Raw genomic sequence first — 23,766 nt, 5'->3', positions numbered from 1 at the left:
CGTAGGTGTCAGTAGTCGTTAACAGCTGAGCTGGTAATGGTGGAGCTGCTGGCGGTGCTCCCCTCTCTCAGTGACAAGAGCAAGATTGCTGCTGTAGGAGGACGTAGGTCCTGATGATACAGGAGGGCTCTTCTCTCCTGTTTTCTTGAGATGCAGTGCTGTCAGATGCTGTCACAACAGATTCCTGCTGCAGCTTCTCTGGGCATTGCTTCTGGAGGAACATGGGAAGGTGGTGGGTGTTCTTTATTTTTCCACGGAATACACCTGAAAAGCCCAGGTTTTGCTTTGCTTGCTGCTGTGCTCTAAATGGAGTTACTTCAGGTCGTTCCCATGTCTCCGAGTGTTTCAGCACACAATCCTTCACTGGGTTCAGTGCCAGTTTGGTGGATTGCATAAATTTGTGTGCATCAATTTCTCGTGGCTGCTGGTATTCATCAAGGCCCCTTTTATCCTGTTGATGTGATTATTTCAGAGACACGAAGGCTGTTCCATGCTCATCACGTTGTAATTGAGATCTTTGTTACTTGGCGGCTTTCCTCCTTCTAGCAAATGTGTGTCTAGACCGTCTGTGCTTCTTCACAAGCTCTCAGCTGGTTTCTCTTCCAGACTGGAGTCCAGCTTTGCTCTTCAGTGCACAGTGAGTACTGAAAAATGCCCTGTGAAGGGCAGCCACCTTTCCCACCTGAGTTGTGCTGCTGCATCCTGCCCTTCACACTCTTGAAGCTGTTGTGATGGAGAAGAAGTTGGAGCAGATGGTGCTTTTTCTGAGGTAGCGGCAGTCTTGTTTTTACTGGTTAGGCTCTGTAGCATGGTGTACTCCAGCTGTGGTCCCCTGATTGATGTCCTTTTGTTAAATTGAGCCGTGCTGACTGTCTAACATGCTACTATAACGAAGACCTCTCTAGATGAGTCAGGGCTGAACCTGTCATGTCATCAGCTGCTTACTTCTCAGCACTACCTGCTCATCTGTATGCAGCATTTGCAGTGTCGTACGCTCAGGGTCATAGCTCAGTGGCCTGTGCATCTGTAAGGCACCTTGCACCTCATCTCATTTGCGTGAAACAAGTTTCCTTTTTTATCTCTTGCTAGTGAAATTAGCCAACAGTGTCTTTGCTCTGTGCCCAGCTGGAGGGTTTCTGTCCCGTGTCCCCAGAAGGCTTGATGGGACCTGAGCTATGCTGGCTGTGATGGTGGAGGAAAAACTGAGCTGAGAAGGAAGCGCGGCTGTGTGACTGGTATTAATACAGTGTGTTGATAAAAGAATTAGAAAATAATGGGATGAACAGAGCAGCTGCCATCTGTTGGAATTTTGCTCAGGCTTCGTTTTGATCGAGTCAGTGGGTAGCCAAGGAGAGGGGGTAAATGGCACAGCAGTGATAATGGGCAGACGCTGGTAAGCTGGGGTGACTGGGAGCACAGTGAGGGCAGGAAATGAAGACAAAATGCTTGGCAAGGGGAGAGTCAGCAGAAGGAGCAAGCAGAGTCCCCTTGGCAAAGGGTGTATGCGGACATCTGTGGGAGATCGGCCGAGGCACAGCCAAGGAGAAGCCGGTGTCACTGGGGAAGCAGGAATGTAGAAAGGAACCACTGAGATAATAGGAAAAAAAATTAATCTGAAGTTTGTGGGGTAATTGGCTGGAACCCCCCCATTGCACATGGTACTGTGCAGTGTCAGTGCTTTATTAGCTGTTGCTAAATCGCTGTGATCAAGCATCCACACTCATTTGCTCTTAGGTTGGCCTGCAGTGTCTGAGAGCAGAGGGACTGGGACAGCGGCATCAGCACTGCAGGTTCAACCTAGGCCTGGCAGTGTTTCCGAGTAGCTCTGTGTTTGTCAACTGCTTTTAGCCTGCAAGGAGAGGTCTGGACATTGCCTGTGCTCTGGGAGCTCCAGCACTTGGGGTTTTACCCTGACCTGCTTGGGGAAACAGGAGATCGAGGTTAGAGATGCTGCAGCACATACAGACACCTTTTTTTGAGGTGGAGTGCGGGAGTAGCTCAGGAGTATTCTTGCAGCCGCATAGCCTGATGATAGAATCACAGAATCGTTTTGGTTGTAAAAGACCTTTAAGATCATAGAGTCCAACTCTAAACTCTCACTGCTAAGTCCACCACTAAACCAGATCCCAGACCACTACATCCACGTGTCTTTTGAATCCCTCTAGGGATGGTGACTCCACCACATCTCTGCAGTTGCCCCCTCCACCTCCCAGCTTTACATTTGTGTGTTGCCCCATTCCTGCGTTTTGCCCAGACAGAAAGGTAGTTGGTGCAAGGGACATCTGTGAGGTGTCCTGTATAGTGAACCATGATGGTCACCCCTTTATTCTGTGTAGCATGGTCGGGGTACAGCTCCTTTGTGTGACAGAACCTCTGCCTGACCCTCTCTGGGGGTGCTGAGGCACTGCAGAAGGCAGTTTGGTCAAGTGCAACCCCAGGCTGGTATCTAGAGGTACAGCCTGGTGGTAGACAGGCAAGAACCTGGAACCAGAAAAAGCCTCTGCTGTTAGCATGTCGTGATGGAGAAGGTTAAACCTTGCTTCTTGCCCAGCTACAGCTGTGCTGCTCCAAAGCATTTTGCATTTGGCTGTGCTCAAATTTACTCCCAGGGAGATTAAATTACTTTTTCTTCATTGTTCATATCGATCCCCTGTTGCTGGCTGTGGATGACAAATGGACTTCGCACTCCTTCCAGCTCTGGTCACTCTGGGAGATGCGTTGTAGCTTTGTTAATCTTTTCCCCCTTGAGAGCAAGGGTAGAAAAGCAGTGGGGGAAAATCCTGGCTATGCAGGTCGGGATATGCTGCTGCATTGGTTAGCAAAGCAGAAGGTTGTTTGGGAGGTCAAAGCCATTTTCCATATAGACGTTTAGTGGCTGTTATAAGCGTAGCCTTTTGCGACAGCTTAAACTGGAGAGGGATGCTCTGAGGCTGAGCACACTGAAGGAGGATGGCAGTGGATGTGATGCTTTGATTTGGAGAGTCTTCCTTTTTGCAGCAAGTCTTCATCTCTTCCCCAGAGAGATGGTTGCATGCTGAGAATGCTTGGCTGCTGGGTTTTGTTGGCTTGGCTTGCCAAGGGGGTGGATGGCTGTTCTGTCTCGCTGCTTGTAACCTTTCCCCGGGCTTTCGATTGGCAAATACAAACCTCGTTGTGATGCTATGGGCTCTGGAGAGATTGTTCGGCAAACCTGGTGAAAGTGGATGGCTGGGGAAAAGCTGGTTTTGGCTCTTTTGAGTCACAGGTTCGTTTGGTATAGAACAAGCACAGCAGCAAGTCGAGGGAGGGGATTCCCTACTTTGCTCTCATGAGACCTCACCTGGAGCTCTGCATTCAGTTCTGGACTCCTCAGCACAGGAAGGACATGGTGCTTTTGGAGCGAGTCCAGAGGAGGCCACAGAGATGATGCAAGAGCTGAAGCACTGCTCATATGAGAACAGGCTGAGAGAGATGGGGTTGTTCAGCCTGGAGAAGAGAAGGCTCTGGGGAGACCTAAGAGCAGCTTCCAGTACTGAAAGGGGCTCCAGGAAAGCTGGGGTGGGGCTCTGGATCTACAAGTGCGGGGCTAGGATGAGGGGTAATGGTTTTCAGCTGAAAGAGGGGGGGATTGAGATGAGATCTTAGGCAGAAATGTTTTGCTGTGAGGATGGTGAGGCCCTGGCACAGGTTGCCCAGAGCAGTGGTGGCTGCCCCATCCCTGGAGGTGTTCAAGGCCAGGTTTGGATGGGGCTTTGAGCCCCCTGCTCCAGTGGGATGTGTCCTTGCCCATGGCAGGGTTGGAACTGGGTGGACTTTGAGGTCCCTTCCAACCCAGACCGTTCCATGATGTTACAAATATCCTGGCACAAGCAGACTGGAGATTGTATTTACTGTGTATGAAGGATTGCATGCCTTGACTAAGGATTCCTTTCTTGTGTGGATTGAAAGCAGAAAGATTTTCTGTGGTTGGAATATTCATGGGTTGAGTCTCCTATGTAGGCCTTGATGTGTGATAAGGGGTAGAACTTACCCTGCCTAGTTGATTCTTAATGTATTTCAGCAAAATCTCACTCATCTGTGGGACGCGAATCCATCAGAGAACCAGAATCTGCTGTTGTGGCGTGTTGTGGCGGTCACTGAAATCAGATTGTCCAGTAACCCAAATCCTGACTTCGTTAGTGCTTGAGAGCTTAGGGTTAGGCAAGGTGGGTGTTGGTGTTATTGTCTAAGCTGTGGTAGCGCACAGAGTGTTCAGACTCAGCGTGGAAGGCTGGGGTGGTGGCTGGGGCTGGGTGGAGATTCCTTCTTCCTTAGGCTGCCAGAAGGGGCTTGTCTTGGGGTGGTTAGAGACAGTGATCCAGTTCCTGTGTGACAAATGAGTGTCACCCAAAGCTGGGGGAAAGGCAGTGGCAGTAAAATGACAGTGTATTAATACTGATCTGGCTTCTCTCTTTGGCCTTTAACCATTACTCATCTCTTTTTTTCTCTCCTTTGCTGCCTCTGGGATGCTTGGATATGCAGAGCAGCACGGGCTTTTGGCGAATATCTTTCACAAAACCATCCCGAAGGCAGGAACGGCTCAGGTAAGAGAACTGACATGCCTTGTTTTTATCTGTGTGCACACACCTCTGTATTAGTGGGCCTTAAAATGAAAGTGCATTTATTTATGACAAAGGGTCAGTGTGAGATCTTGGCAGCAGAGAGACGGGAGGAGTCGCCTCTAGATCTGTGAAGCCCTTGAGGAGAAAAGGCACTTTGGGGACTCAGGGATTGGGTGGGCTGTGGGGACAAGTTTGGTTCTAGTGAACAAGTGCCCTGTCATAAATTCAGCCCTAGAGCTGATGTCCTTGGGTGAAGCTTCAGCTGGGAAATGAAAGACTGCCCTGCACAAGGCTTCCACACTGTTTGTCACTCCTAGGTCATGCTTTCGCTGGGGAATAAAGCCAGGTGAGTTATAGTGTGTTAACCGCTGTGCTTAGCGTGTATGCAGTAATCTGTCTATGCTGCCAGAGGTAACATCTGGATTTATCCCCAGGGATGGCTTCCACAGGGCTTAAAATGAGATTTGCCTTGCCTGGTTCAGGACTCCAGCGTGTGCCCACTAATGTGTTAATTTTTTAGATGCAGGTATTGTCCCTGTCAGCTTATGATGAGTCCTACGTGATGGGCAGGAGAGCACAAGAGAAACTCACTTGACTTCTAGCAGGGCCGTGTCCTCTCAGTGAGGAAAGAAGACATTTTGCAGGCAATGAATTCCTGGCAAAATCTACAGAAATTCCTATGGAATCCACAGGAAATCCTGTGTGAACAAGTAGCAGATTGTTCTGTGAACATTGTACTGTTTTGCATGGGATAAAATTATTAAATAGAATTTAACACAGAGTAATGTTATTTTATCTAAGCTATCTGTGTGTGTTTAGACCTCTACAGTCAGGAGAAGCCTTTCGCTAAAAGAGTGAACCCAATCGCACCCGTCTGTGACAGCTGAATGGGTCCCTGCCTTTTCTATTGTATCTGTTCTGGTCACCTCCAAGTTGTCCTTGGCTGAATTGTGTGAACTTTGTGAATGGACAGGCTCTAAAACAATGCCCTGCATTTTTCTTTGGCTTTTTTCAGGTGTGAGAAACTCCATTGATGCATCACTTACAAGATTTGATCTAAGAAACCCCATGATGTCATGATGGGAAGGGTAGAAAAAGGCTGGGGCTGAATGCAGCTGCGGTGGAGCATCTGTGAGGCAGAGGGAAGGGAGGGGTTGGGAAGACCATGCAGAGACAGGTCTGGCAGGTATGAGGAGGCTTCCTGGAATGGTAAAGGCATCCCTTATAGTGGCCTTTTTACTGCTTCTTCTGTCAGTTGGAGTCTTCGCTGGTCTGTTTCTGCAATCCCCTACCCCAGTTTCCAACAGGGAGGATTGTCTCCTGCTCCCTCTTTAGTGCCCTCGTGGTACCTATGGGGTTCGATTCAGGTTAGAGAGGAATCCCTGATGGAAAAGGGGAAATGGCAGATCTGTTCAGGAACCCTGGTCAAAGCCAAGGGGTAGGAGACTCACTGGATCTGCTGTTCTACTCAGCCTTGGGGATGCTTCTCCCTCATTCCTCTCTCTGGCAGTGGATAAGGAGAACATGGAAGTGGAACTGATGTGACTCCTGATGATGTGCTGCTGTAGGGCTCCTCTGACCAGCCCTTAGGCCCTCTCTGTGCTTGTAGCATCTCTGAGATCTCCAGGGAAGCCTTCTCACAGCCGCTGCCCTGGGGTGCATCAAGCTTCAGATTGTATTTGAATCTAAGCAAATGTAGTTGCCGCAGAGAAGAGTTGAACAGCAAGAAGTACACAGTCCTTATGGGATCCTTAAGTATTTTCTAGGGAACTTTATTTTTTTCCCAGTTATGACTCTAAATGATTATAGAAGAGGAAAAAAAAGAATCGTCACTTGTTTTTTAAGTCATCTTTTGCAATTCTGCAGTGTATAATTTAGCACAGCCTATAACATTTCTTTATAAATAACCATGGTAGGAAGGTTTCCATCCTATAAAAGTATTGAGAGTAGAAAATTTGGCACCCTTTTGTTCGTCCCAGTAGCTCAATAACAGAGAATTCAACTCCTTCCTTCCTGCAGAAATTCTGCGTATCTCTGTATCGCTTTGACTTGTTCTGAACACCCTGCCTCTGGCTTAGCAGAGCACGTAAGCTGTACGATTAGCTTTCATCCAGTGAAACAAAGGAAGGACCTCCTCTATATCAGCTGAAAATTTAGTACGTATATAGAAGTACCCGAGTCTGCTCCAGCTCATCTTGGCTGAAGAAAGCAGGGAGAGGCAGTTTTACAGCTGTGCAAACCCACCAGGGTCCTGTAGATGAATTCCTACTTGTGTGTGTTGGTGGCTGAGGTGCAGAAACCTCAGCGCACTGAAGAATTGAGTCCTCAATGCATGTTTTTCTGTTCATAGCTCTCTGGGTTTTCTCCATGAGGGCCTCTAGCCGCTAGGAGAGGCCCGCTTTCCGGTGTATGCGTGGGTGCTCCCTGCACTGTGGCTAGGATTGAGGCTCTAGCCTGAATGTGAGTGGAAGGAGGCGGGCTTTAACCTTTTTTTAAGTTTAAGAAAGGTTTAAAGTCATTGATGAATGCGGTGAGGTACAAGGTTTGTAGTCTCTGAGGAGCAGGAACATGGCTGAGCCATCAGTGGAACAGTGGAGGCCTAAATGGAGGAGGGAAGGGCAGAATCTTCCTCTCCTGTGGATCCAGGAGGTAGAACCCTCCTCCCTTCCAGCAGAGGACAGTGAAAATGAGGCTGGTGTGAATGTTTGGGATGCCTTTTGCTGCTTTACTTTCCTCCCTCAGCAGGAGGGTGGAGGTCTGTAGTGCCCCAGGCAGAGGAAGGAGACCCATGTCTGGATGGGGGTGCCAGGGCTGCAGAGACTGCCCCAGCTCACTCCAGTTCCGCTGCACTCTTTGAAGATCATCTGTTCTAGTTTGCCTTTTTTCATCTTCGGAGTCCCTTGATTCCATGGAAAGGAGGTGGTACAAAGGCTTTTTGCATCCTACCTCTTTACATTCCACAACTGATCCAAAGAGCTTGTTCTTTGGCGGTAACTTTTACACCCCCACAGTCTATTTCTGGTGGCTCCTCGGGAGAGCTTGTGTGTCTGTGTGTGGCAGAACGGCTTTGAGAAGCTGGTAATGCAGAGCTACAGAGGGATTGTGTACCAGCAGGATGGCCCAGCTGCCATGTCCAAGCACTTTTATGAGGGGTGAGTTATTTGCCAGGCTTTGCATACCTTCTGTTTTCAATTGAATTGCAGTCTGCCCATGCTCTGCTTCCTTCCTTAGGGTAGTAGGTGTGGGATTGAATGTCAGCAGGAGGTGAAGAAGATTGCAGGATGTGCATGTAGTGAGAAAAAGGTGGGGGGAGAGGATTTGCTGTCCGTTACAACCTCAAATTCTTCCTGGTGTGAGGCTTGGGAACTTCATGGCTCAGAAATAATGTGTGCCTATCCCTGTGCAACTCTTCAGTGTCTTGGTCTAGAGGAGGTTTTTCCAAGTGTACATTCACCTCTTCTCCTGTGTTCTTGGCTCAGTGTACTGCCTGTGTTCTGTGAGGTTACAGCAGGGATTATGGTAATACAGGTTTTTCTTTACTTGTTTCCCTTTTGGAACAAGGCAGCTGCCTGGCGATGAGTTGCTGGCAGAGAATGAAGGGATGATTCCCTTGGGATCACTCAGATTTCTTTTTTTTTCTTTCCTGATCTTTGAGATATTCTGAGGAATTGGAAAGAAGGGAGGGTTGGACTCTGCTGCAGGTGGCTGGATACGGATCTGCTTAGAGAACTGGTGCTGAGGTGGTAATGCTTTTCTTCCTCTCCTCTTGCCTCTGTTCATTGCTGTCTTGTTCATACAGGCTGGAGGTCTGTGAAGGTTCCCGAGAAGAGCACTGCCCCGTGTTCAGTGTTCACTCTGACTACAAGGCTGTTGCCAGAGTCCTGGCTGACTCTTGTAGCTTTCTGGTACCTTCCAAAAGCTTTCCATCTTGTCTGTGGCATGGTTTGAGTGTAGGAGTGGGTGTCCCTTGGGACAGACCTAGAAGAATGACAGTGAAAAGGGTTGAAATGTTGTGAAAGGGAAGTGTAAAAAGGCTGCAGAGAGGAAAATGGAGAGAAATAATCACTAGGGAGTCTCACCAGTGCTTGTGGGATAGAGTTTTGGACATTCCCAGAGTCCCCATCTCCCAGCTTGGATGTTAGAGGCTCTGTATTAAGATACTGCTTTAGATTTCTTTATTTCCACATACTGGAACGGTGAGAGGGGGGAAAAGATACTGAGGGTGTGAGGTGGTGAAACTAAAAATGGCAGCAAGTGGAGCATTTGAGAAACTGCCTCCTCTTTGGGGGAGCAGCGATGCATCCTGGTTAGATGGGATTCAGAGGATCCTTTGCTGAGGAGAGGAAGGGGGTTCTGCTATTTTTTTTTCTGGGTAACTCTTTGTCAGGTGGTTTCTATTTTGCTTGGTTGGGCAATGAGGATGTGGCTGTGGCTGTAGGATGCAGCGCTGGGCTGCCTGCTGCCGGCGGGCTGCTCGGGGCTGCTGCTTCTGGAAGAAGAGATGGAAAGATCGCAGCAAGTACAAGGAGTGCTTGGTGCAGCAGAGATGGTGGGCCTTGGGCTGGAGCTGCTAAACTAAATGCTCAGCCTTTCCCTCTACCTGAAACAGGAAGAAGCTGCTTTTTAAGCTCCAAAGAAGTAATTTTCACTTTTTTTTTTTTTTGCATTGTTTCAGCCATCCATGAAAACGTTGAGTGTGTCAGGAGAAGAGGGCACTTGTAAGCTTCCCCAACCCACATAGCAATGGGTAGTGAGGGCTGGAGGAAAGTGTGTTTGCTGAGGTTGCTGTGCCTGCACTGAAGCAACCGCTTGTGTTTGCACCCTGGGCTTCTGCCCAGAGGAGGGGATGGGAGTGCGTGTTGAGGGCAGCAGCCATGCAGCACAGGAGGCTCATCACAGTGCCAGAGCAGATATGGAGCTTGAGGAACTCCAGCATGAGGCTCTGCAGGTGCTTCAGTCCAACTGATGCACAAGCTGTGCTTTTTGTGAAGCCATGAGGAAGGCTGCAGCTATACAGCATCCTAAGAGGGACTTCAGCTTGCCAGTGTTCAGACTGAGCTGCCAGTGAGGCCTGATGCAGGGTAAGCACCAAGCCTGCCTCTTTCTCTAGAGGCTGTTTCCCTGTCCCCAGGATGGACGCTGGCAGTGCATCCAGCCCAGTGCTCTCAGTGTATTCAGGTGCGGATGTGATGTCACTGGCCTCGAGCAATGGAAGTAGCCTTCCTAGAAAGAAGCCCATTCTCCGGAGGAGGTTGTGGGCAGGCTGGGTTCAGGGCAGAGCAGGGATGTGAAATCTCATCTCTGAGTTTCAAGCTGCTTCCAGGATGGGTCAGCACGGGTATGATGTGGGTGTAAGCTAAAACTTGCTGTGGAATGTGTTGTTTGCCTATAAAGTGAATAAAAACGTGGCTCGTGGTGTTACCATGGAAATGCTAAGGCCGGAGGTGGAGCTGCCACTTGCTCCTCTGGGTTGTGTCTCACAGTAACAATTTCATCTATTCACATTAATGTTACAGGCCAGACTAAAAGGTTACTCATCTGTGAGGCACAATGTCACCAGCATCTTCATTGTGTTTGTTTTCTAGGCCTGTTTTGGTGCAGGAGACTAATTGGAACCATTTTGTCATAGTTAAGTGACCTTCTGTTCCCTTGGAGCAGCTCCCTTGCCGAAGCGGCCCTTGCCTTTTCCCTGTGGCTTTGCTGAAGAGTGTGTGTCATTCCTTCCTTGGCAGCAGCAGGGTCAGGGTGCCTGATAAAATCACGGCAGGGCGCCTTGGTTAGCCTTTGGGTTATCCCACAGCAAACGTCGTCCATGACATTCGCTCTCTTAGCTCGGAAGCCTCTGCACAACTGAAATGCCACCGTGACCTTTTTTTAATCGTTATATCTCTGGTTTTGTATCTCTGCCTCATACTTCAGTATTTTGGAACAAATGTCCTTGGTTTTGCCATGCCTGTTTCTTGACTGCGTTTGAGCCCGGCAGAGCAGTGTGGTCGGCTGCCAGCCCACCTCTGGAGGCAGGAGCCCTGTGCTGGCGGGGTCGCCTTGCAGTTGGGAAGGACAGAGCTGACATGGTAGGGACCTTTGTATTACGGCTCTGAGAGGGAGCAGAGGAGAACAGACTTGGCAGCCTCTAAGCACACCTGAGGGGCAGTGGCAGGCATATGGGAGGATTCCGATCTGAAATAGCAAGCGAAACTGCTCAGCTGTGCTCTTTGAAAAGTCGCTGTGGTTTTTGCAGTGCCCTGGGCTCTAGCCAGTGCACCCATCTGTTCCCCTCATGAAGGGCATTGCCTGGGCTCCTGCTGATGTAAAGTGAAAAAAGCATTCACTTCATTTCTCCTGCTATGAACAATGCTGCAAGTCCGTGTAATGCAAACCTAAAGTCTTTCCATTCATCTTCCATGGCTGAGACAGTTCTCCCATTTAAAGTTGGTGCCATAAATGTCAGGTCCAGAGAGACCCACCTGAGATTGAGCAGGAAAAAGAGGACTCCCTCTCTGAAATTTATTTTCTTGAGGTGACAGATGTTTTTTTAATAGGGTTTGTCTGGATTCCCCTTTGCCACGTTGCTTTTGATGCTGGAGCTGAGGTTTTAAATATAGGATGCTTTAATCATCGGTTTGGCTGATAAATACAGTAATAAATTTGGGATTTCTGTTTTTTTTGAACTTCTGTCTCTGCCTTGTGGCTATATTCTACCTTGATTTATAAACTTCTCATCCCCTGGGGTTACAGGGCAGGCTGCATCAAAGACGAGTTTGGCATGGCAAGTTCCTCCGCTGCTGTGAATGGGGATCAGTCAGTGGAGGCGTATCCCAGCAGATTGCCTCCTCTCAGGAAATGCATGACAGTGGAACAAACTGTGGAAGTCCTCTCATGGTTAGTTATTTGGGTCAGAGCAAGTATCAAATAGTGATAAGTGCCTAATTCTCAGCAACTATGTGTACTGAGAATGTGGATTCCTTCCATGCCAACCTGCATGGAATATATCCTGGGCTGCATCAGTGTGGCTGTCAGGGTAGGGAGTGGGGATTCTGCCCCTCTGCTCCATTCTGGTGGAGGTCAGCATCAAGTTCTGGGTCCTCAATGAGGGAGGGGCATGGATCTGTTGGAGCGAGTCCAGAGGAGGCCATGGAGATGATCTGAGGGCTGGAGCACCTCCTGTGTGAGGACAGCTGAGAGAAGAGAGAAGGCTCTGGGGAGACCTTGGAGCAGCTTCCAGTACTGAAAAGGGCTCCAGGGAAGCTGGGGAGGGGCCCTTGGTCTGGGAGTAAAGGGAGAGGACAAGAGGGAACAGTTTTCAGCTGCAAGAGAGGAGTTTGAGATGAGATCTTAGGAAGAAATGTTTTGCTGTGAGGGTGGGGAGGCCCTGGAACAGGTTGCCCAGAGCAGTGGTAGCTGCCCCATCCCTGGAGATGTTCGAGGCCAGGTTGGATGGGGCTTGGAGCAACCGGATCCAGTGGGAGGTGTCCCTGCCCATGGCAGGGAGTGGAACTGGATGGGCTTTGAGGTCCCTTCTGACCCCAGCCATTCCATGATTCTATGATTCTTTCCCAACATATCACCAGTTAACCAGTACAGGTGATCAGTGCTGTTGCTGGTCATGCATTTGGTCATAGGCATGCCATAATGGTGGTGTTGGGCAGTGCTGAGAGGAAGGCGAAGGAAGAAGTATCAGAGAGGAGCAAGTAAATGCAGGGGCACGTGTTCAAGTAAGTAATAAGGGGATGAGTAGTGGGGCTGGCCCTTGGGACTGGCCTATTGAGCCCCCAGGCTCTGGACAGGCTGTTAGACTTAGCCCAGGCAGACAGGGAAGTGAGGAAAAGATGATTTGGTTGGTCTTCTTCCCTTCATCTTGCTCAGGCATGGTAAATCCATGTAGAGCACAAATCTAGATGAAAAGAAATCTGTGCAAGGGACCTGATTTGTCTGCTCCAAGGTAACTTTGCAGCTGTGTGAGACAAAGGTGTCGCTGATGAAAGCGAGTGAGTCAAGTTGTAACCTGGTCAGCTTCATCGGAGTGGCTGGAGAGGACAGCACTGTGCCAGGTTTCCCAAGTCACGCTGGCCCAGGCTGGCGTGGCAGTTTGATGGAGCAGCTGGCTGTGGGAGAGGTGCAAGAGAGATGTGAAAATGAAATGAAGCCGAGCAGCGGTAAGCAGGCAGAGGGTGTTAACAGCAGTCTGCTTCAGCTGGCTCGTAGAAGGCAATTCCAGTTACTGAAGTCCCCTGTTACTGGCTCGCAGTTCTCTTCACTGAACATCCCTGTGGCTCGGATTTAATTCCACATTGATTTCTGGACCAGCTTGACTTTTCTCTTAGCTGAAGCAAACTATTAATTTAAAATGTTGTAGTGGAATCGTGTGCTTTGGCACCTGAATCCAGTTCTCTGGAAGCACAAGGGGGAACTGGTCACTGCTGATGGCTCCAGGCTGCTGCGCAGACCAGCTCCCCAAAATGGTGTGGGTTCCTTTTTAGAAGCCAATAATTATGATGGATCATAGAATCATGGAATGATTTGGGTTGCAAGTGACCTTAAAGCCCATCCAGTCCCAACCCTCCTGCAACACCTGCCACTGGATCTGGTTGCTCCAAGCCTCATCCAACCTGGCCTTGAACACCTCCAGGGATGGAGCAGTGACAACTTCCCTGGGCAACCTGGACCAGGGCCTCCACACCTTCACGGCAAAATATTTCTTCCTAAAATCTCATCTCAATCTCCCCTCTCTAATCTGAAAACAGTTCTCTCTCATCCTCTCCCTGCATTCCCTGATCAAGAGCCTCCTTATGTGTGGTCTGAATCTTCCCCTCACCAATTTAAAGCCATTCCCCCTTGTCTTATCACTCCAGGCCCTTGTAAAAAGTCCCTCCCAAGCTTTCCTGCAGCCCCTTTCAGTTCTGGAAGCTGCTCTAAGGTCTTCCCTCAGTCTTCTCTTCTCCATGATAAACAACCCCAACTCTCTTAGCCTGTTCTTTTATGGGAGGTTCTCCAGCCCTCGGATCATCTCTATGGCCTCCTCTGGACCAATTCCAACAGATCCATATCCTTCTTATGGTGGGGATTCCAGAACTGGGTACAATACTCCAGGTGGAGGTCTCACAAGAGAGCAGATGATTGAATCTCTTTTCCTTCCGTACTATTTTTTTTTTCTGTAAGTAAATCCTTTATGAACTACAAGTCTTGAATAAAGCTTCACATTCCCTTTGCATGTGAAGTTGCTTCTCCCATGTGTAGTTACTGCAGGTGCTAATTTGAATGAAAAGAAACAGTTATCCAGCTGTTTGACAAAGAGAAAACACATTGGTGTGGTGGCAGGTGTAGAGCATGGGAACTCCCAGATAAGTACACGTGACAACACCTTTAGTAAGGGACAAGTAAGGTAGAAAGAACGGATTAGCCTCACATTCTGAATGCTAGATCAGACAGGTAGGTTATGTCAAATATATTCAATCAAGAATTGTAACCCTGCCTTGACTTCAGTAAATAATTGCCTCTTAATTGAAACCATTCATGTCCCACTGACACATCTGTAACTCGTATGGGGCTGAACAGCCTTCAGTGCTAACAAAACAGGCAGGGATTGGCCTCTCTGCACTTGTGACCATCAGCATTTTCAGACATGCTGTATTTTGGGCACTTTGTTTTCCCATTTGCCCACAGATACCGGAGTTGATAAATCCTCAGATCTCTGAACCATGGCACTCTCAGTGCATGGATAAAGGTGCACGGTCCTGTCTGTTTGCTTCAATGAGGTGAGACGCCTGCCATAGGAGTACTCAGCGCAGGAGGAACAGGGGCACCTGTCAGCTACTATTTTGTGATGTCTTAAGAAATATGTAGCATCGTTGTGCCCACACAGATTGTTTGACAAGTTGAGGTGAGTGCTTAGAGCTGGCCCTTGTTTTTAATTTAGAAAATAGTGTATTTGGCACGGTTAGCAAGCATGGATTTTGACAGATCTTGAAGAGTCGCTTGGTGCTGTTTTCCCAAGACGTGCCCACTCCAGAGCGCAGTTAGTCTTGGAACAGGAGAGAGTCTGAGCTGCTGGAGAGCAAATGTGGTGGTCTGCTGCCTCTTCAGGGGTGACAAGGGGTTGGAGATGCTTTGGAGCCCATAAATGCTTTCTGCATGGGTTGGTTCATGACACCATATCCTGCAGCTGGTGGGACTTAGTGGACAAGCTGTTGAATGCCAGCTGGTGGAGCAGCTTTCTCCCCTTGAATGGCTTGCAGCTGCTGTGGTGATGGCCCTTGTTATCCATCAGGCTCTCCTCTTGGAGGCGGTGCAGATGTCCATACTGTCTTGGCGTAGGAGACCACTACCTGTCTTTATTCTACGTGGATGGTCTCAGTGAGGTGCATGACTCCTCACTACAGCCAGGCGTGCATTTTGGACTTCATGTGAAGTCTGGAAAGCCGGCATCAGCGATAGATTAGAGAAGCATTGCTCTTACTTTAGGACTCTAACAGGCTCCTTGGGGTCAGCTCACGGAGTCACATGGCTGCTGGCTATGGTATCTGTGAGGTCTCAGTAGGAGACGAGTGAAATGAAACTGAGCTGTGCCAGCTCAAAGAGTCCTGAATGGCCATTTCTTGAGTAGAATGGCCACAGGTGGCTGGAGGAAGTTGTGTCTCAAGCAGAAAGATGAAATAATGGTGACATGCTGTGCTAGTACCACCTTAATTTGGTTCCATCTTGGTTGCCGACACAGCAGCGGGGAGAGGCCCTTGGCAACATGAGCACAGTCCAGGATGGGCTCCAGATTCCAGAGCTGAAAGCATAGGTCCTCAGCATGAGAGGGCTGTTCAGAGGGGCACAGGAGTGCTGTGTAGGAAGAGAATGTGGCAGCAGTGAAAGGTCCATGTTGCACACGCATGACATCAGGCCTGTTCCAAAATAGGTCTCTTCCTCCTTCATTTCTTCAGGGCCAACTGCAAGGTAGCAAAACTTCACTTTGCACTTTGTTGCTGAGTCCTTCCAGGTCGTGACTCAGCAGCTGAAGGAAAGTTGTTTATTAAATATCTGTTGAAGTAAGGGCTTGGATTTGCTTTCTGCCTCTGGTTAAAATGCCACTGTCTGTGCTGGACGCTCATGTTGTTTTTTCGGGGGTAGTAGTCGCATGGATAATGCATTCCCCGCTGAGCCTTTCGAACAGTCCCTTGTTGCTTCCCATCTGAAGGGAAGTGTAAGAGGTAATTAACAGCCACTTGAAAAAAGGATTAGCAGGTGGGTGGGAGCTACTGTTGGGTTCATGCATGGAATTGCCATGGAAATGCTGAGATTTCCTGGCACTTCATCCAGTGTGTGGGCTCCAAAGATGGTTGCACTCATGGGCCTCTCTCCTTTCCATCCCCACAAAGGGAGCGGCTGCATTTTTCTTCAGGACAGCTTCCACAGGCTGTGCTGTTGCCATCTGCCTGCGCAATGAAGCCTGTGGAGCAGGGGAGCTGCAGAGCATGGGACACTGCAGCTGCCTGCTGGAGTCACTTTGCATTTCTTTCATATCAAACCAACTGGCAGAAAATCAGAAGGGACAAAACTGAACCGTGGTGGTTTGCCCCTTTCCCTTAGTTCTAAAAACCAACAACTTGGTGTACAAAACACTCGGTTTGTCACCTCTTAGAGAAGCTGGTGCTGTTCTTTGTCTGGCGAATGTTCACCAGCACAGCAGCCCTTGCGTGGCTCAACTTGCTGAAGCAGACAGGACTACACAACTCAGGCTCTTTGGCACACGAGCATTTCCAGGCTGTGTGGTGAGACCTGCATTTGCTTCTAGCCTTGCTGGATGACCACACGTGCTTATAATATGGGGCGTGCTCATGAGAAATGTCTGTCATTTCGGTACCAGCTCTGGAGGTTCAGAAGGTTCTGGGCACGTGTTCATCCAAAAAGGTTCCTGGGGAACCTACCGTATCTCTTTACCCCTTCCTCTTTCTGCAGCAGTAACAGACCCTCCTGAATTTGTTGGCATCTTGGGTGCCTTGGTTTTAAGGAAAGTGTACCATTTGTTTCAGATCATCTGTTAGCAGATTCCTACATCGGACAGGAGGACTCTCCCGAGATGCAGCAAGCAGCACAGAACAAACGCAGGCTCTCTGTCATCTCCGATGGCAAATTTGAGAGGAGCTTCTCCGAGGAGCAGGCAGAGAAGATGCCAAGCGAGGGACCGAAGCCACGAGTCTATACAATCTCTGGCGAGAGGCCAATGCTGTCGGACCATGAGAATGAAAGTATGGAGCTGGTGGTGATGAAGGGAGCTGCCCAAGAGGAATGCCACCATGGCCACCAGGTGCACAGCACTGGTGGCTCTCACGGCGTTAGCAGGCATTGCAAGGGCTGGCCAGGCAGCCGGCAGGGCTCCAAGGAGTGCCCAAACTGCACCCGGCTGGCTGCCCCCTCCCAGCATTCCTTTGATCTGGAGCAGCATCAATCCAGCGATACTGGATGGCACAGAAAAAGGCTGGAGAGGATGTACAGTGTCGATAGAGTGTCTGGTAAGTAAGGGTTGGGTACTGGGTGCTGGAAGCACGCAAAGGGACTCCTTGACCCAGGGGTGAAGGATGGTGCCCATCTCCTCCCACCATGGGGGTTTTGTTGGCATGGGCCTCAAGCTGGGCCCTCCACTGTTTCCCCTTCGGCACCAGTTTTCATGAGAAGGTTTGGTCAGAGGAGGAGTTTGAAATAAGCAGAGCCCAGCTTGAGGCCAGCTTGTCTAAGCTCTGTTGTCTCTATGTCTAGTTGGTAAGCAGCAGATGACCCAGGTGGTTTTCATGACCACTTCACATGGCTTGGTGAGGATGGTCTCTGTGGGCTCCTTGTCTGTTGTTAAAGGAAGAGGAGGAGGGGCAGTGTCAAAGCACCTTCGTTTGAGCTCATCCTGGAGGCAGTTCAGAGCAAGACCCTCTCCTCTGCCTCATTCCAGAGCTGGGGCAGGTGAAATCTCTGTGAATGTGCCGTATGCTCAGCGGGAGCCTGCATGGCTGGAAGCAGTTAGCAGGGTCCCTCACATACTGCCACCTCATGGTCTTCCCATAAATCCTAACACAATATTGGACTTTCTTCCCCACTTACTGTCCATTCGCTCGATATTTTCAGGGAATAGAGCTTGTAATTATTAAATTACATTAAAAAAAAACCCCTGATTGTCTTTTAAAAATTATCTATTAATCAAATCTACATCATGAGCTGTGTGCTTTGAATTATAAGCCACACAGTCCATCCTTGCCTGACACCTTTGTACATGGCTGATGAAGTCTGACCTAATTTGTCCGATTTTCTTTGTAAACACCCATCGAGGCTTTCAGAGCAGAGCGTCCAGCCAGGAAAGGTCAAGGTTTCCTTCTTGAAAAGCAATTTAGTGTAAGGACTGTAGCTGTATAGCTTCCCTGGGTTCACGGTTTTATCATACTGATATTTACTGCAGGTAAAACGACAGAAAGGTTGGGTTCTGGACTATATTTTCATGCTTACATGCTTGAAATTTTGTGACTAAATTAATACCCGGATTAATGCTGAAGAATAATAATGGAAAAAGAATTCATTATCAAGTGTGCGGAATACTTACAGTCCCACCGATTCCTGTGCAGAGTTTTCAAGCATTGTTCCACGCTTCTGTGTGATTTCTGGGCTTCGCATCAGATGCTACTTGTGCAAGTTTAGACTTTATTATTGTTATTGTTTAAGTGCAAGAAATGGAGCGTGAAGAGTTTCCTGTACGGAAACACTTCATGTTTTTTTGATCATGCATGTTTTACCTCTTAAAAGATGGCTCTGCGTATGATGATGTAGCCAGAAAGCTTGTCTGAAGATAGAAAAAGCAAGCCGTTCCAGTCTCAGCCTTCTGGGGAAGGAGATGACAACCCTGAAGGGTCGTCTTGTGGAAGTCAGGGCGCTGAGCTGGATTGGTTTCAGCTTCATGATCTCTACGGAATTAAGAAAGTGAAAATTTCGTGTTCTAAAGCTGATTGATTTATGTTGAAAGCTCTCCTGAACAAATCAAAGTTGTACTTTGCACCGTGGGACTAAAACAGGTCACTCAATACTGAACCAAAGGAAAACTCCAGGTCACTAATGGAGGCATTTAACTTTAACTTAGACTGGAGCTGAACGCCTCTGCTGGAAAACATCTCCTAGCAAATGCTGTAAGAGATGCCATGTTCCTTTTCTGGCCTGGGGATTTGTAATGTGTTTTCAACTAGCCAGCAATTGTTGTTAGGGCCATTTATCAATGGGAAATGGAGATTTACCCTTCTGAAAATACACTGGAATAGTTAAATGGGAACCTGCAGGTGCCTCCTGAAGTGTTTTCATATTTTGTACAAGCAGGCACCTTTGGTGCTTGTCTTGAGCTTCTGTGTGCCTGCATGTGTGGCTGCACAGGCAGAGCTGGGCCCCCCAGATCAAATCCTGTCATAGCACTGGTGTCATGGAATGAAAGTTTCCTCAGCTTGGATGCATTTGCACTCTGTATCCAAGCACGGTTACTCAGAGGAAAACTGAGAATGGAACGGCGCAACTGCTGCAGGTTACAAGAAGTATTTCTTGGAATGTCCTTCATGCATGGCTAGCAGAGAAAACAGCAGAGGTGGATGGAGTTGAGAGAGAGACTCATTTCCCCAGAGGTTCACTTCACAGCACTGCTTTCTCTGTTTGGATTTACATGACGTGTTATTGCCGCAAACCAACACTCATGGCAGTTAGGCCAGATTGGCATCATTTAATATGGATTTCTATGCTGAGTTTGATTCCTGACACAATTCCAGAGACGCACAAGCTGTCATCTCCTGTGCTGCTCCTGGTGTCTGGTACAAACACCGACACTTATGGACAGAGGTGCCGAGATTGGCGTGCAGCCTAGCGTGGAGATGCTGAAGGTGGTGGTGGTGTTCCTCCAGCCTTACCCTGGCCTGTAGTTTCTTGACTGCTTTCATCACAGTTGATGGTAACAAGAAAGGAGAATAGGATGCTCTGCCTGGCCAAAAAGGAGTGCGGTACCTGCCTCTGGAAGGAAAACAGCCGTATTCATAATCTGAATTTCAATTTGCTGGTTGACCTCTGGAGCTGAGCTGTCTCCCTGGTCCCCAGCTGTGTGCTTCTCTGCTGCTGTCCTCCCTTTGGCTGATCAAGAGGTGCCTTTGAAGGGGCACAGGTCTTTTATATTCTCCATTGGATGCTGTGGGTAGGGGAGTGATCTCTTTCCTATGTTGACTCTTGCCTATCAGAACAGGAGGGAAGGCTTCCAGTAATTGTCCAGGCAAAGCCTCATAGGGATATTAGCATTGCTGTTGTTCATCGGCTCTGCTTTGGATCAGAGCTGGTGGCTTAGAAGCTGTACAACATATTAAGAGGCTGTCAGTCCTTTGAGATGTGTAGTCCCTGTGAAGTCTGTACAGAATTGTTGGCTGAAAGGAATTTATACAACTTCACCAGTTTTGTTGGTTTGAGACTTCAGACGATTAATTCATTAGAGTCTGAGCCAGTTTGCTTTTCTTTATCTGTTTGGTTTTTCTTTTTGGAAGGGAACAGACATAGGAACTTCATAAATAGTATTTATGCTGTTTTCCTTTAACCTATGTATTTCCTTAGGGTGGTGTTATACAAGGCTTGACATAAGCCGTTAGCTGAGAAGTGTCTGTTAGAGCTTTATATGTGATTTCTTGGAAGCCTCACCTCCGAGGAGGCCTCTCCAGTTGCATTTAGCTTATTTGGCCTCTAATTGCAGCCGCTTTCTGTACTTCTAGAGACCACCAGTGTCAGTCTGTAGTAGATGATGGTCTGTATGAAACCTGCGATGAGGTACCTGGTCCGTAGCGATTCTGTTTGCAGGAGGCATGTGGGGTTTGATTTGGTTTGGCCAATGAAAGTGAATTAAAAAAATACTCTTGCCAATGCCAGAATGTTAATGACTAAGATACCTCAGTTGCTAATGATCCTAAAACTTGAATGAGTGAGGCAGGACATGATTGGCAGCGTATGGCAAGGCATTGAGCAAGGAAACCATGAATTGGGAGTGAAGTGAGATAAAAAATCAGGTAGCCCCAAATCCCAGGCATCCGATCTGCTGAATCTTGTATGTCTTACATCAGTGGATTTTAATACATCCTTGATTCCCTGCCTGACCATCTTCAGCCTTGAAATTCTCAGTAGGAGCTGTATCTTGGTCCGGTTCCTCCTTCTGGTCACCACTGTTCCGCACACATAATTAGTGACTTATTCTGCTACCTCCTTTTTGGTTTAATGGTCATTATGTGATGATGGTGCGGTTTTCTGATGCAGTGGAACTAGGAAACAATCCACAGTCTGCTCAGGAAAGGCTGTTTACAAAAGTAGGGGTCAAAGTTATCTGCAGGTTCTACAGGTGTTGTGCGGTTTGACTTCCAAACCCAGAAACACTCATGAAGGCCTGGTCATCAGGAGCGGGTGGGTGAAGGGTTTATTGAAACATCAGTGGCAGAAAAGGAGAGCGTATCGCAGGCTGGTGGTTCTGAAGAGGGGGAGGAGGGAGCTCTCATCATCCCTGGGAGTCTCTATCAGAAGGAACTGGATGAATGGGGCATTTCACACGACTGGTGCTAAGGAAAAGGTGGAGTTTGGAAAATGCTTTTAATGAAAAATGTTTCTTTCCCCATTTTTTTTGTTGTTCAAATGTCTCTTCTGTAATTTCTGGGTTATTTTAACCTCCCATACTTAGGACAGAGCTTTCATTTTTCATTCAGTAGCTTGATAGGCAGGCTCAACACGGATTTACAAAGCACTGGGTGGCAATGTGCGTATATGGGAGGAGGGTGGGACTCTCCTGCTAGTGCAGGGCAGGGCGCTGAAGAAAAGTGCTGAGAGAAAGGGCCTGGCACGTCCTGCTATCCGGCTGACATCTCTGCCTGCTGGATTCTCAGGTTTTGCTCTCTCTCTTCCAGATGATGTCCCCATACGAGCCTGGTTCCCAAAAGAGAACCTCTTCAGTTTTCAAACTGCTACTACAACTATGCAAGCGTAAGTGAAACTGCTGCTTATAGTTTTTATCATGTATCTCAAGGCTTGTGGCCCCCTCAGAGCTGTCCCTGGGGGCCTGGAGCAGTCCAGTTGATGTTTGGCACTGCAGCGAGAAAGAACCTTGTCTCTTAATTTCTTTTTTGTGCTTCTTAGTTTTCTTTCCTACAACTTCCACTTCTTTGGTTTTACTTTCCTTAACCCCTTGGGCTTCCCAGCTCTTTGCTACTTTTTTCATTTTCTCTCTGCCCTGTCCCTGGCTGCCTGTGCAGAGCAAAGATCCTTTGGGAGAACCTGCTGAGACCCTCCACTGCTTGCATCTCCTGCAGCCACTGCCCCGAGGGAACGCTATTCCAGAGGATTTTGTCTCTGGGATGAGATACAGCTCTACAGCTTCTATGCTAGTCTGGTTATTTGAAGGTGTCAGTAAAAGCTCTGCAAAGTGGGAGCAGATCTGAGTTGGGAACAACCTTTCCCTCCACACTCCACGCAAGTGTAGGTGCCTCTGGTTGCTGCACCCTGGGAGGAGGCAGTTCTTGAAGGACTGAAGAAGGGAAGCCTCATTTCAAGGATGTACCCAGCTTCTCAGGAAATGCCATTTTCCTGGTTTCAAGTATTTCTTACCGGGCTGGAAAGCTAAGGCAGGTGGTGAGGGAAATGAGATGCTGGAGGGGCTGGATCCAGTGTTGAGGAGAGGGGGAGCTGCTGAGCTATTGGAAGGGATCTGCAGCCCCCAGAAAAATGCTTATCTTCAAGCCTTTTCCCTCCAGCTCAGCTGGAGCTGTGATCCACCTTCGTGGCATGGGGAATAGCACGGGGAGGCATTTGCCAGGTGCCAGTCTGCGGAATCTGATGCATGGTGGCAGGCTGCTAATCCCACCCTGACAGTGGGAGCGAGGAAGCTCCGCGGGCTTCTGCTCTCTGTAATGTCCTAGCGCTGCTTCTCTGACTCAACCTCTGTGTCCCTCTGCCTGCTTTCCAGGGACTGTAAGTCTGGTAGCACCCCAGCTGGCTAACGCTCCAGGGCACCAGGCTGACAGGGCCTGTGGGCAGTCTGAGGGCAATTTGACACATGATTTTGCTCTTTGGAGATGATGGCTGGTAACAGTGGATGGTGTTCTACACACACTAAACCATGCACAAAATCAGTGCATTTCCTTTGCCTTGAGGCACATCCTTTGCTGTCTGAAATCATCTTTGCTGTGCACAAGGTTTGTTGCAGGGTGGTGGCCCATGGCTTCCAAGGCTTGGAGCTGTTGGAGGGCAAAATGAGGTTAGTTTTGGGGGTGGTGCCCTAAGAAAGCCGTTGAGTAGCACAGCTCCCTTGGTGAACACAGCTCTTTGGATAACATTTCTGGAGATTCTGTGCTGCCTCTGAAAGTGGCACAGAAACATCTCCAGAAGTTCAGGGCCCCTCTCTAAGCAGGTTGGGGTGTCCCTGTCATGGCCTTTGCTGTAGCATTTTGAGCCCACTGTGCTGGCTTCCTTCATGGACCAGACAATATGAGATGACTTGACAGGCCTTTGTCAGTGTGGGAGAATGTCTCTCTGCTAGGAAGCCTGTGAGGCTGAGCTCCCCTCATATCCTGATGGGCCACATTCAGCTGTCGGTGTGCTTAATGTTCTCTGGGTCTACATGGAGCTTAATCTGCATCCAGACCACATGCTGACCTGCCCCAGGGAGGGGCTGCCTCGATCAAGCAGCAGTCTTACCACTGAGAAATGTTTAATTTCAAAAGCAATTTCATGCTACCTAACAAGAAATATTCCTTCTGGAATGAGAATTCCCTCAGAACACTGTCTGGGGCTGAACACTAATGAATTCCTCTTCTCTTTCTTTTTCCCTGCATCTCCTGGAAATCTCTAGCATCTCGTAAGTATAATCTTCATTTTTTTCACTTCCTTGTCTGTTGGTGTCCTGGATAAACTCTCCTCTCCTCTCCTGTCCTTCATATTCACTTGTGCCTTCTCTGTGCTAGGGCTGTTTGTCCACTGGCGAGAGGTTAGATGACTACGCTTGGTAGGCCTACACGGATCACACTGCAACCCTCCTCATCTTTGAAGTGGAGACTAGAGTTGCTAGCATGCTTTTATCCCTCTTGAACCTGGTTTTGTGTCTGCGGTCTCCTGGGTCTGTTCCTCTGTAGCAGGGACAATGGCTCCCATTCCTTGGGCCGTGCTCTGGGCACTCATGTTT

General features: G+C 48.6%; 1 protein-coding gene across 5 annotated transcripts in view; it reads left to right on the top strand.

Moving 5' to 3' along the window:
* NSMF (NMDA receptor synaptonuclear signaling and neuronal migration factor) overlaps window positions 1-23,766 on the top strand; it is a 47,358-nt gene that overhangs the window by 5,173 nt on the left and 18,419 nt on the right. For 2 of the 5 annotated variants that reach the window (XM_054083938.1, XM_054083937.1), the window contains exons 2-5: window positions 4,501-4,562; window positions 16,598-17,077; window positions 21,497-21,572; window positions 23,437-23,442. In XM_054083938.1, the coding sequence (XP_053939913.1) occupies window positions 4,501-4,562; window positions 16,598-17,077; window positions 21,497-21,572; window positions 23,437-23,442 (624 nt within the window). Of the gene's footprint in view, window positions 1-4,500; window positions 4,563-7,680; window positions 7,733-16,597; window positions 17,078-21,496; window positions 21,573-23,436; window positions 23,443-23,766 lie in introns of those variants that run through there. The other 3 variants (XM_054083935.1, XM_054083934.1, XM_054083936.1) reach the window with 2 other exon arrangements.

Source organism: Cuculus canorus, chromosome 19 (genome assembly GCF_017976375.1).
Source record: "Cuculus canorus isolate bCucCan1 chromosome 19, bCucCan1.pri, whole genome shotgun sequence".
NCBI classification, from domain to species: Eukaryota; Metazoa; Chordata; class Aves; order Cuculiformes; family Cuculidae; genus Cuculus; species Cuculus canorus.
Note: the sequence above shows the minus strand (reverse complement) of the source record. Positions and strands in the feature narration are given on the sequence as shown.